Below are 12268 nucleotides of genomic sequence, written 5' to 3' on the forward strand. Positions count from 1 at the left end.
CAGCCTCTTGTCCTTCTGTCATTACCTTCTGGATAATCAGGTATTCCTAGAAAGGTTATGGGGAATGTCTTCAGTGCTGCAGCAGTCGCAGCAGTTCCTTCAGGACTTGCATCTGATGTGGCAATAACCCCTGGCTTGGAATAAAGTGCTTTTGGAGCAGATGGGAGGCTGTGCTGGAGGTAGTATAAACTTCCCCCAGAGCTTTCCTTGGGAGATGTTAAGTCCAACATATTAATGTGCCTGGATGTCAAAGCCTACCTTCAAAGTCTTTTAAAACCTTTCTTGTCTTTCCAAGAGTGAGCTTATATCTGAGGCTGTGCTCTAGATTCACAAGTGTGAAGTCTGACAAGAGTTATTCCAAGCATCCTGATTTCAGACAAAGTGAAGGGAGGGAAACTAAATCTAGGCTTCTCCTGCTGCTTCTGTTGTGACTGGATTCTAGCCAGTCAACACTTCCAGATAGGCAAGACTTGCTTGATGAGAATCCAGCCAAACAGTGTGAACTTCCCTTTCCAATTTGCTCAGTTCACTGGTTGTTTCACAAGAAGTTGTTCACGTTAAGCAGCAATAAACCTGGGCTTCATCCAAAACTGTTGTATTTTCTAGGGCTGTGCTGGGTTATTTTCCCTAAATACAAGAAAATAGAGAATCTAGGACTTTGCAAAATAACAAAACTAAAATAAGGTCAGTGGCATGTTATGCTGAAATATACATTTGAATGACTGCCCAGTAGCCTGACAGACCACAACCAGGAAGTGACTGCCTAGTTTGTCTCCATTCTCTAAACAAATGGTAACCCCTCAGACTTGCATCTAATTGGCATCAAAACCAAGAACTTGGTAGGGGCAAGTATTTTTTTTTTTGTTGTATGTGTTCTACTTTGTTATGTTTGCATTCTCCTGAGTGTAATGATGTCCTGGTTTAAAATAATAATAAAAAGTGTAAACACTTTTGGTCACTTGAAGAGAAATAACAAACACCTCAAGAACTTGAAGTAACTGGTCAGCTAACATCACAAATGCAAACTTTCAGGGTGGATACAAAACAAGGGCTTCTGGCACTTTATATGAACTACAGATCTGGCCAGATTCCTGATTTTTCTGTGACCAAATTCCTTGGCTACAGCACTGTCTTGTCAGTGCTGTAACTAATGACTGCCTTGAGCTAATTACCCTGAATTCAGTGCAGCTTGGACCTATTTTGTATTCTTGAAAGAACCTTCTTTCTTACTAGACTGGGGGATGAATTATGATGTCCATTTAGTGCATTGCGCAGCATATCTAGCCCCGGCATTAGTGATCCACACAGCATTTATCTTCTGTGGTACTCGAGCCCATCAGTTGTGTAGAGCAGGAGCTCTTTTGTCGGCCAGGCTGGGATAAGCAGAAGGAAGATGCTGGATTTGTGGCTGGGACAACTGCAGAAGTTGAAGAGAGCCAGTAACAAAGACATAGCTGACAGAGGGCAGAAACGTTAGCTGGAAACAGTTACAAGAAATAGGGAAATATTACAGCTGTGAGCTATATTCTAATGTTAATTTGTAACGTGAGAGCAGGAAGAATGATGAACTTGCAAGATCAGCAGCTTTCTCCTGCATTGTGCTAGTGGCTTGTCACCTCAGGGCAAACTTGTTATGCATGTTCCAGACTTCAGTGCTTGGGGATATATGACAAGGAAAATTTTAATGATGGCAGTAACTCAAAACCATTTCTAATGTCTCATTTCCATTTTGCTTCCAAATATAAAATGATAGCTTTTTAGGGGGTGCTTGGAATGCTGCGCGTCTGCTTAGTAAAACCAAAGCACAGATCAGCTTTGCTTAATGCAATTGAGTGTTGCAACTGGAAACAAACATGAGTTAAGTTGCTAATCACCAATGCTTACAATGTCTTGCTTTTTAAGGACAGTTCTTTAATTTCATTCATACAGATCAGCTTTCAGGACATGCTTTAGAATGCTTTTAAAAGGATAAATTCTAAGTTTCCTTTGTATGGTCATTTCTGTTCCTGTTTCCCATTTACGCCTGCCATTCCTGCAGAGGCTTGCACCTTTAGATAGTACACAAGTTCTGCAGGGCACAGAGACTTCTACTCATGATGCTTAGTAAGGCTACCTGTTAAAATTGAGTAAGAGCACATGACAACAACCCCCCCTAACATTAGGCCATTCTACCTGTTTTGGTTTGAATCATCTGTTTGGAAGATGGGTTGTCCTACCTGTCATTTGTTTGCAGGGTATAAAATCAGATAAACCAAACTCTTTTTGATAAACAAAGGAAATGTTTACTTGAATGTGCTATTTTCATGGTGAATGAAAGTAACTGAAGCATCTTACTCCTGTTGAAGAACAAGATACTACGTGAAAACGAAAGCTTTATTTTCCATAAGACTGCATGAACTCCCCTTTCAGAAAGATTTTGTAGATTTGTATCTAACATTTTCAGACTGCACCCTGATGTAGTAATTCTGATGATGTGAGTAGTATTGAAGCTTCTAGCCTCATTACTCCTCTGTACTGTGAAGAATAACCATCCATGTTAACCTCCAAGCATGTGACAAAATCTCTTTTTGTATTGTGTGACCAAAACTTAATTTACCTGTTTTGTCTTTTAGGCAGAAGTAAATCTAATATGGGTTGGACACCTCTTCACCTTGCATGTTATTTTGGACATGCTGTTGTGGTGGACGATTTGCTGAAGGTGTGTTTCATTTTGCTTCTGTGTATAAAGTGAAAAATTCTTTGTTAGTGGCAGTTTGTATGTATTCTGGTTTTTATGATAGAAGAAAGGTGGCTTGGTAGAGAGGGAGAGCCACTCCTACAGCTTGTCTGTATGTGACGGATAACTAAGATGATTCTTAAAACTAAGAAATGAAATAGTTGTGGTATTAGGATCAGCCTGGTTTACAAAGACCCAAAATAGTGACACTGGAATTCTGTACAGTAGTATACAGCTGTTACTCTAAACAGTGTTTACAGGTATCAGTACTTAGCTAACTTTAGGAAGTAAAGATGTATAATATGTGGGTGTGGACTTGTGAAAGCTTTCAGTCCTTTTCAAGCTCAGTGGATGTCTGTGTACAGTAAAGCATCATCTGATGCGAATGCTTCAAGGCCTGATCTTGCTTACTGTAGTATATCAAGCATAAAATTTAGGCGATTTCACTTGCTGAGTTGCAGGAAAGGCTCTAGTTTTATCTTAATTTTATGTTGTTTGACAAGTATGTTCAGAAATATGTGTAAAGTAACGTGTGTGTTTCTTTCCAGGCACAGGCTAATGTAGTTAAGACTCATTATTAACATCTTTGAAATAACAAACTCTGATGAAATTTGACATGATGAGCCTGTGTGTGAGGGTAACTTCAACTAACCCAAACTGTATCACAGCCTATTCCCACTGAAGGGTTTTGCTGTAGGTGGTAGGAACATGCTAAACACCCACAAATACAAAGGTAGCTAATCTAAACTTGAATTACATTTGCAATAAAGGCCACCAGCTATAATCATGATTCTAAAGCAGGAAACAAAGTTGAGATTCCTTTGACAAGTTCTTTCCTAACCTACACACCTGCTCAGTAGGTAATGCTGTTCTCAATCCAGGAGGGCTTCTTAAAGCAAAAGGTAAAGTTTTGTCACTTAATGCCTTTATCAACAGTTCCAGAGTTGCAAGGGCACTTGTGACTTGGTTCTTTCTTCTTTGATAATAGGGCTCTTGAAAGGATATTTAAAGAATTATTTGAATATTAATGGAAGCTGTACAACTCTGAGAACTGGGCACATGTGAGTGTGTCTGCATACTTGTGCCCAGATTTTGTGCTCAAAGAGCAAGCGAATGAGGTGGTATCAAAAACAGAGCTCTGGAGCCAGTCAGCTTCATCACTTCACTTTAAGCAGGCAGCAGTGTCCTGGCTGAGCTATGGGATCTAAATGTGTGTGACAGTGAAATGTGTCCTGCTTTCTTGTTGACCCTCTGAGAGCCTAGGTAAAGCGATGTAGAAGCAGTGCTTAAAGGAGGATAGGATTTCTTGGTTTCCTGGAACAGTGACTGCGCAAGCAACCTTCCTTTCAGACAAAAGGTATAGGATGGAAAAAGAGTTTGGCAAAAGCAAGAGAGATTTAAGACAAAGATTGCAGAAAAGGGAGGAGAAGAAACAGCATGTTTCAGATGGTACCATCTTAATGCTGACATGGAAGTGTTCAAGTGAAAAAGCAGCAATAAGTGCCTAGAGAGACCACCACTTGTTAAATTAGGAGTACCAGGAGGCTTGTGCTACTATGTGTACATCTGTAATAATATATGCTTGCATGTTATCCAGTACTACTGCAGTTCTTTCAGTGAGTTGTTTGTTTTTTCCCCAACACCTGCTGCCCTACGATAAAATAAAACAAAAAAGCAAACCCCAAGCTGAAACTACCCTCACCCCCTGTGTTAAACTTATTTTCCATGTACTTTCTTCTTAAAAGTGAGAAAGATTCCTGGAAAAAGTGCAAGAGGCTTTTCCTTTTTGAAGCAGTTTAGAGAATGCTGGTTATGTATCTTACATATTTTATCTTTGTTTCCAGAATGGCCATACTGTAGTTCTGATCTGATTTGCCCTGAATGTCTGGCCCTTCCCTCCAAAAAGAGGGAGTAGCGTTGTAGTTCTTGTTGGAAGGACATTCAGATGTCTTTTCCTCTTGCTGTTTAGGCTGGTGCTGATGTGAATGTACTGAATGACATGGGGGATACTCCACTCCATCGTGCAGCTTTCACAGGACGCAAGGTAAACTATGTTGGGGGTTTTTTTAAGCCTCAAGTATAGAATTATTAAGGGAATGCTAGCAGTAAGATCACATCAAAAATATGGCTTTTACAATGTCTAAAAATAAGTTACCAGTTTTGGTACAGTGTGTTCAGAAGAACTGGGCACATTGCCTAGTAGGCAAAAATATTGTACAAATGTTTTTTTCTTGAAGATGGGAGAAGACTGGTCAGTGGTTTTCCTTGGTGTACTTTGTCATTTCTTGGTTTAGCTTTTTGTTGGCAAAGATTTTGCTGTCAGATAAAGAAGTAGTGGTTATCTTTAACTGTAGCACTGTGCATCTAGTTGTGTAACTAGCTGATGTTGCTTCTGCTGTGTCAGAGAAGATGCTGAAGCATAGCAGTACTTGCAGCTGCAGGCTCCGATTACCATGTGGAAACCAATGTGAAGGTCTGTCATCTACTGCTGAGGTACAGTAGATTTGTGTTTGTGCCTGATATGTTTGACACATTAAAAGTAGTAGGGTTTATTCCTCGTAACTAACTGAGTTTTTACAAAGAGAGAAACCATGTTGTTTTAATCTTAGTGAGTTTTGGAGAGGAGGGGAAATAGAATTTAGGGTACACTGTCCCGTTCAATGGCTGGAAGTGCTGTTTCTTCATAGAAAACTAAAGAGCTTTTTACAGGCCTGTAATCTGAGACTGTTCAGCCATAAATTGTTTTCTGTTAGTTCCTTCATCCTGATTGATGTGACAGAGAAGGCTGCAGTTAGTCCCACTCTTCAATCTCTCTAAAACATCCTTCCTGTTTTCATAAGCCAGCAGTGGTGGAAAGCTGTTGGAGCTCGCTTTACAGGATGTCAGCAGCTGGAAAGCCTGACTGTGGCATGGCCATAACAGATAAGCAATGTTTTTCAAATTGTTTTCCAGGAGGTGGTGATGTTACTCTTGCAGCATAATGCTGATACTTCTATTGTTAACGGGAGTGGAGAGACTGCAAAAGAAGTTACTCATGATAAAGACATAAGGAATATGTTGGAAGGTAACTTTAATAGGTGATAGCCTGCTTTGTTTAGTTTTTTCAATACTTGTACATTTGAAAGCTGTTTTTCTTTTGCAAGTTACAGAAGCTCAGCTGAATTTTCTCTTTAAACTTGGTCACGTGAAAGAAAAAAGTCAGGTTTTTGTTCCTTTCTGCAGAACTGTCAGTTGTTTTTTACTCCACAATGTCTGCAAGTGACCTAGAGTTAAGTATCATGAATGCCAAAAGCATTATTCCAGTAGTGGTTTCAGCCCTGTTGGGGTAACCCTTGTTACAGCTCTGGTACATGGTAGTCAAAGCCTTAGCTCCCTGGAAGAAGAAAAACTCAAGTCAAGAATAGTAAGTGACTGTCAACAAAAGCATTAAAGAGCAAAACTCTGAACAGTTTGCAAAGACGACCTTAGTTTGGATCAAGTGTGGGACTTGCTATTACAGTCTTAGAAGTCATGGGGGGAAAAAGTAAAAACTCTTCCCTTTGTTTCTTCCATTGCCTCCTGGAGGTTGAAAGTGTCCAAATACTTACATGGGATCACAGCTCATAGTTTTGGAGAGTTCAAGAACTGTGGTGCTTTCCTGGTATTACTGCACGATACACCCTTATATGCTGAAGCTCTGTGTTCAATGTCAGCCTGTATGTGTGAAAAGCAGTCTCTCTCCTGATCCTGTGTGCAAGTGCACAGATGACAGTCCTTTCCACTGCTCATCTGGTGGATTGTTAGAGGATAAAATTTATGTAGGATGATGGCAAGAGTAAAAGAGAAACTGAAAAGAACACAGGGAAGGTCTGATGGAGGTGTCACATAGTTGCCCTGTTTTCCCTTTTCCTAGAGAGTGAGGTTGTTTTGCAAGTGTTAAAAAAGTGTGTTGTACATATGTGTGTGCATTACACATGTCATGAATTATTACTTGTTTTTGCACATGTTTTTTCTGACACAGACTTTTCTGAATAAATACTCCATTTATACCCATCCCAAGTAAATAATAGTGGAGCCCCCTGGTTCTCTAGGCTTGTTTTGATACAGTTTCTTGAACATTGTACTGCCTGTGTACTTGCTACTTTATTGAAACTGACATTATATTCGTTTTGGGGTTTTTTTTAATAGCAGTGGAAAGGACACAAGAAAGGAAATTGGAAGAACAACTCTTAGGAGCAGCAAGAGAGGGGGAAACAGGGAAACTGACAGCCTTGGTAAGAATTCAAGTGCTTGCAGTACATATTTTTTCAAGTGCTTCCAGCCATAATGCTGATCTAACAACATGTGACATTAGGCCTTGCATTTCAGAGTGTCATTTTCAAGTCATTACAGGCTTTTTTTTGGAATCCTCCAGTGAGTACTTGGGCTGGTGACCATTGAATTAGTTTAAAAATTGCACTGTCTCTTGATGAAATCCAGAGAACATTTTCCACTTGGTGTAAGCCTCCTTGTCTTTCCTACGCTTAGCTTAACTACTGTGGAGAATTTGTATAGCTCTTCTGAATTGCCCTTAATCTTGAGAATTCGTTATACTTTGCCTACTGATTTTCAGGCCCTTCTGTTCCTACTTTAGCTCTTTTTAATTAGCAGAATATTGTGCTCATGAAACTTAAGCTGCTTAAATCTACTTTTATTGTGAGACCTAACACACCAGAACTTGTTCTCTGCTGTCCTGCTCTGGGAACAGAGTGCCACTTACTTGAAAGATCATAGAATAGCAGAATGGTTTGGGTTGGAAGGGACCTTGAAGGTGTTCTAGTTCCAACACCCTGTGGTATGCTAAGGCAGTTAGTGTCATGTTTAGTGACCCTTCTCTTTGGGGTCAGTTTCTCAAAACACTTACATCCAAGTAAAGCTCAGGGGTTTATTTTGTGGTGTGTTCCCCCCGCCTCCCGCCAGTTACATAGCTGCTCTAATCTGAAGTTCCGGTAATAATTAGACTTCAGAATGCAGCAAAGCTGTTTGTGTAACAGACTGCCTGTACTAGGAGCTTCTGAATGGCCTCAGATGGCTCTGCCACCCTTCTGTACAAAGTTCTTCCTCTCTGAAACACGGTGGCCACACAAAGTTGTTCTGGACTTAGCACTGGCCTGTGCTAACTTTTTCAGACTGTTCCTGAGTATACTAGGAAGAACAGTGAATTTTGGTATTAGAAGCAAACGGGGCCATTCTAACTGAACTGCAACACTGGGAAGCTCCCTCTGGCACTGTGTAGTTGAGCAGGATAAATGTTTCCATGTTATGGTGGAAACAAAGGTGGAAAGGTTGTAACAAGCGAAAAACTGCGAAGGTCTTTACTGAAGCATCTTTCTTGATTGTTGTAGTCTTTGCCCCTCTCATAACTTTTGCTATGTGCCCTCTCTGTTGCTAGATTTACACTGAAGGATCCTAGTTAGGAACAGCTAACTTTGAAAGGAGGTGAAGACTGCTAAGTAAGCAAAACTTTGTTTTTTCCAGTTGAACAAGCCTAAACCACCTGATATCAACTGTACGGATCAGATGGGGAACACCCCGCTGCACTGCGCAGCGTACCGCGCCCATAAGCACTGTGCATTGAAGCTTCTAAAGAGTGGGGCAGATCCTAAAATAAGAAACAAAAATGGTGAGTATGTACGAATGAAAGTACATCGTGTTAAGAGAAATCCAAAATTTAACAGCCTTGATAAGCTGTGTTGCTTACAAGTCAGTGTTCGGAGGAAATCTTACGGTGCTTACAAGCTGTGTATCAATAAAGGAAGCCCAATATTGACTAAATTGCCAGATAGTTAAGAAATGTAGCAAAATATTTCTGTTGTTGTTTTCCAAGCTTACCCATTTCTAAAAAATTTACCTGCTCTGTCTTACCTGTGAAATGTGCCTGGCTTTTGTTAATTTTAGACACTGAACACAAATAACAAAAAATGATAAGATTGAATATTTGGCCTGAACAGCAAATCCAGGAGAACTTTACACAGGTCTTACACAAACTGTGTTCTTGTCATCTGATTAAAGATGCCTCTGTCTTGATACCTGTACATGTTCTGAACTGTTTTATAGAGCTGAAGAGCTAAAACCAAACTTAAGTAAAATCAAAGGGGCCTCTCTGTGACTAGTAGTAAACTCTGAAGGCCTGTTCACTGCAATAAAGTTCAGAGCCTTTTTAGTCTTTAGCTCTTGCAGAGCTTATGTTCCCCAACTCCTGGCAAGCATAGGTGCTTGTGGGGCCAGACTTCCATGGGTAAAGCCAGTGTCAGAGTGGCTATTTTTAAATACATCTAGATTTATTTGCATCTAATTCTCGTGCCTTGTCTTGCTTACTAAACAGATCAGACACCCCTTGATCTAGCCCAAGGTGCAGAAATGAAACTGATACTGGGAGGTAAAGCTGGAAAGGTAGGAACTTTTGTATCTATTGAAAATAGCCAGCCAAGGCTGTCTAGTTGAAGGTATTCCTTCATCAGCTTTAATTTCTGTGCAGGTTATCAACAAACCCCTGAGACGATATGAAGGTCTCCTATGGAAGGTATGTCTTACTCCTTTTCTGAGATCTCAGAGTATATCACTCTGTCCTTTTCTGTACTTAAGTGAGAGTTGATGAATGGGAGAACTTTTCAATAACACCATTTGTCAAATAACTTGAATTGTAATAAGTACGTTGGATAAATGATGGATATGCTGGTTGGGTGGAACATTTACAAGATTCATGGCACTCTGATCTGAACCTCAGTCCCTAAAACTGTCTTCAGTTTTCCATAATTTCTGTGGCAAAGCTGCACTGTGGTAAGGTTTTGTTCCTTGTCTGTGTGGTGGGCACAGACTTCTTTTCTGATTAGAAGTCACTTTGTCACAAGTTCACTACCTTTCAGAAATTTTAAAACTTAAAATGAAAATGTCAGTCAAATGGTTGTTCATAGCTTGTTTTACTCTGGCACTCAAGTGAGTCTTCCTTGTTTAAAAAAAAGTTTTCTCAATCTTCTACATGAATACTTAATTTTTATGTTCCTTAATGAAATATTTGAAGTTTTCTTCAGTGTAAGTTTTCCTGTGTATTCACTCGCTATTGTAATATAAGAAACTGTATTTAAACCATAGCTATTTACTACGAGAGGTAAAATGCTGTGGTTGATTATCTCTATGAAATTAAGTGAGAAACAAAACACATTAGAGTTGTGGGGTGATGAACCCTGGTAATATTAAAAAAATAATGTATGTTTCAGTTCATACTGAATAAGAGGCTCAACAAAACTTTTGTCTTTATTTAAAAAAAAAGCTCTGTAGTTGTAAAGTAAAATATTCTTAGGTTGCCATGACCACCCAGATATGTAAAATGTTTTCCTCAGGAATGTCAGCTTAATTTAATAGCCTTTAAACTATCAAACTTACTGGGAATAGGAGCTCTTCAACTGTTAACCTCACCTGGTGCACTTTCTTTAATTATTTCTTTAGAGCTCACGATTTTTTGGTTGGAAACTCTACTGGATAGTTCTAGAACATGGAGTCCTTTCCTGGTATCGGAGACAGTAAGTTCTGTGTTTAAATTTCTGAGAGCTATTTAAATACTTCCTGCCTTCACTTCATTAAGTCTTTTTCTTTTAAAGAGCTGATGCAGTGAATAATGATCATCGTCAGGGATGCAAGCACCTAACACAAGCTGTCTGCACGGTAGGAAGGGACTTGGGACTTGTAACTACTGATATGTATTCTTATGTGTAAAGTGATCCTAAAGCTCCTTCAATTCTTTCCAAAATTTCACAGATTTAAACAAACATAAGACTTCCTAAAAGCATGCAGCTTCAGTTGTGCAAAACAACTGTTTGGAGCATGTGATACAGACTAGCAGAGTTTGAGTTCCTCCTGTAGCTGTCAGTGGCTACTTGTGACTGATTGTGTAACTTAAGTTGATCTCAGTTGGCAAACTGATCAATTCCAAAGTTGGCTTTAGGAAAACTTCCTTAAATTCAATTATACTTGTGGGAATCCCCTTTCTGAAGGGATGAACAGAGGATGGAGAGAAGGCAGGCCAGGTGTCATTTACAATAGACAGGAAGATGAAGTGTTAAAGGAAAGTGCATTTAGGTTCAATTCAATACTTGTTTGTCTTGTAACTAACCTGCCCTACTTTTATAGATGGGAACCACAGGGTTTTTTAACCCGTTATATATATTCTTACTGTATAAAAAGAAACTCTTTATCTATAAGTTCCTTAATATTGGTGGTGTTGCACCATTGCTGAGATTTTGTCTGAATCAAATGGTGCCAATATACAGAAATACAGTATTTTGACATAAAGTTCCTCTGCGTTCTCGTTCATGATGTAAAGTGCAAGATGTTACACTTGGAAAAACTCTTCTGACCAAGCTTTTTGTATAGTTGTTCTGTGTCAAAACTGAGGTGAAAACTTCTGAGTCAAGAGTAAGCAAGGTAGAGAATTACTCTTAGCAGCTTTGTCTCCTCTTACTGATTCATTACACTAATTTTGTCTTTCTCCACGCTGCTTTAGGTAAAATCTACAGACAGTTGCTTCTTTTCTGTAAGATGTTTTGATGACACTGTTCATCGTTTCAAGATCCCTAAAAATAACATTCCTTCTCAAACTAGAGAGGTAATAATGACTCTTATCAAGGGCTTTAAAAATGCATTAGTAGTAGGTTCAATATCTTGATCATCAAGATTGGGTGACATAAATACATATATTGAAGCTGGTCAACTGTAGAATAAACATCAAAATACTGGACAGATTGTTATTCTTTAACATCAGTGCCACCTTGTTTTTTAGCTTTGCCTGTATTATGCTGTGTTCAACTTCTCTTTAACTTCCTTAGGTGGTAAACTTTTACTGCAACTTGCTTCTGATGTATGTTCTTCCATAGCTCATTATCCTGAGCAAAAGAATGTGTAATAGTACATTTGACATAGCCATTCTTTGAGATGACCTAATAAATTATATTTCCTTACAAGGGGGGTCTGAAACAAGAGCATAGCCCCTTTTTTAGGGCTATTTGTTGTGTAGTTACTATTGTACTTCTGTAGGTGTATTAACTAGAGATGAAGTAATGGTGGAGGCAGCTGGAGTACTGTGCCCTGTTCACAGAATCACAGAATCACAGAATCATAGGGGTTGGAAGGGACCTCAAGAGATCATTGGGTCCAACTCCCCTGCCAAAGCAGCTCCCTAGCACATATTGCACAGATGGGTGTCCAGACAGGTCTTGAATATCTGCACAGAAGGAGACTCCACCACCTCCCTGGGCAGCCTATTCCAGGGCTCTGTCACCCTCACTGTGAAAAAGTTCTGCATGTTGGTGTGGAACTTCCTGTGCTCCAACTTGCAGCCATTGCCCCTTGTCCTGTCTCCACAGACCACTGAAAAGGGGCTGGCTAACTCCCCCTGCATTCCATGCTTAAGATAATTATAGACATTAATTAGATCCCCCCTTAGTCTTCTCAAGACTGAACAGCCCCAGCTTGTTCAGCCTCTCCTCATAGGGGAGATGCTCCAGGCCCTTAATCATCTTTGTAGCTTTTCTTTGGACT

At 39.7% G+C, this 12268-nt stretch overlaps 1 protein-coding gene across 1 annotated transcript in view; it reads left to right on the plus strand.

Moving 5' to 3' along the window:
* The window catches only part of LOC311189031 (oxysterol-binding protein-related protein 1-like), a gene marked incomplete at both ends in the record, with an annotated part of 49478 nt that overhangs the window by 1834 nt on the left and 35376 nt on the right, over positions 1-12268 (plus strand). Inside the window, 10 exons of the mRNA XM_084260615.1 lie at positions 2613-2698; positions 4686-4760; positions 5669-5780; positions 6884-6969; positions 8213-8357; positions 9060-9127; positions 9213-9257; positions 10181-10254; positions 10333-10396; positions 11235-11336. Coding sequence (XP_084116741.1) covers positions 2613-2698; positions 4686-4760; positions 5669-5780; positions 6884-6969; positions 8213-8357; positions 9060-9127; positions 9213-9257; positions 10181-10254; positions 10333-10396; positions 11235-11336 — 857 coding nt within the window. The remainder of the gene's footprint in view (positions 1-2612; positions 2699-4685; positions 4761-5668; positions 5781-6883; positions 6970-8212; positions 8358-9059; positions 9128-9212; positions 9258-10180; positions 10255-10332; positions 10397-11234; positions 11337-12268) is intronic.

The sequence above is a fragment of the Gallinula chloropus genome (genome assembly GCF_964237585.1).
Source record: "Gallinula chloropus genome assembly, chromosome: 2".
In the NCBI taxonomy this organism is placed as follows: Eukaryota; Metazoa; Chordata; class Aves; order Gruiformes; family Rallidae; genus Gallinula; species Gallinula chloropus.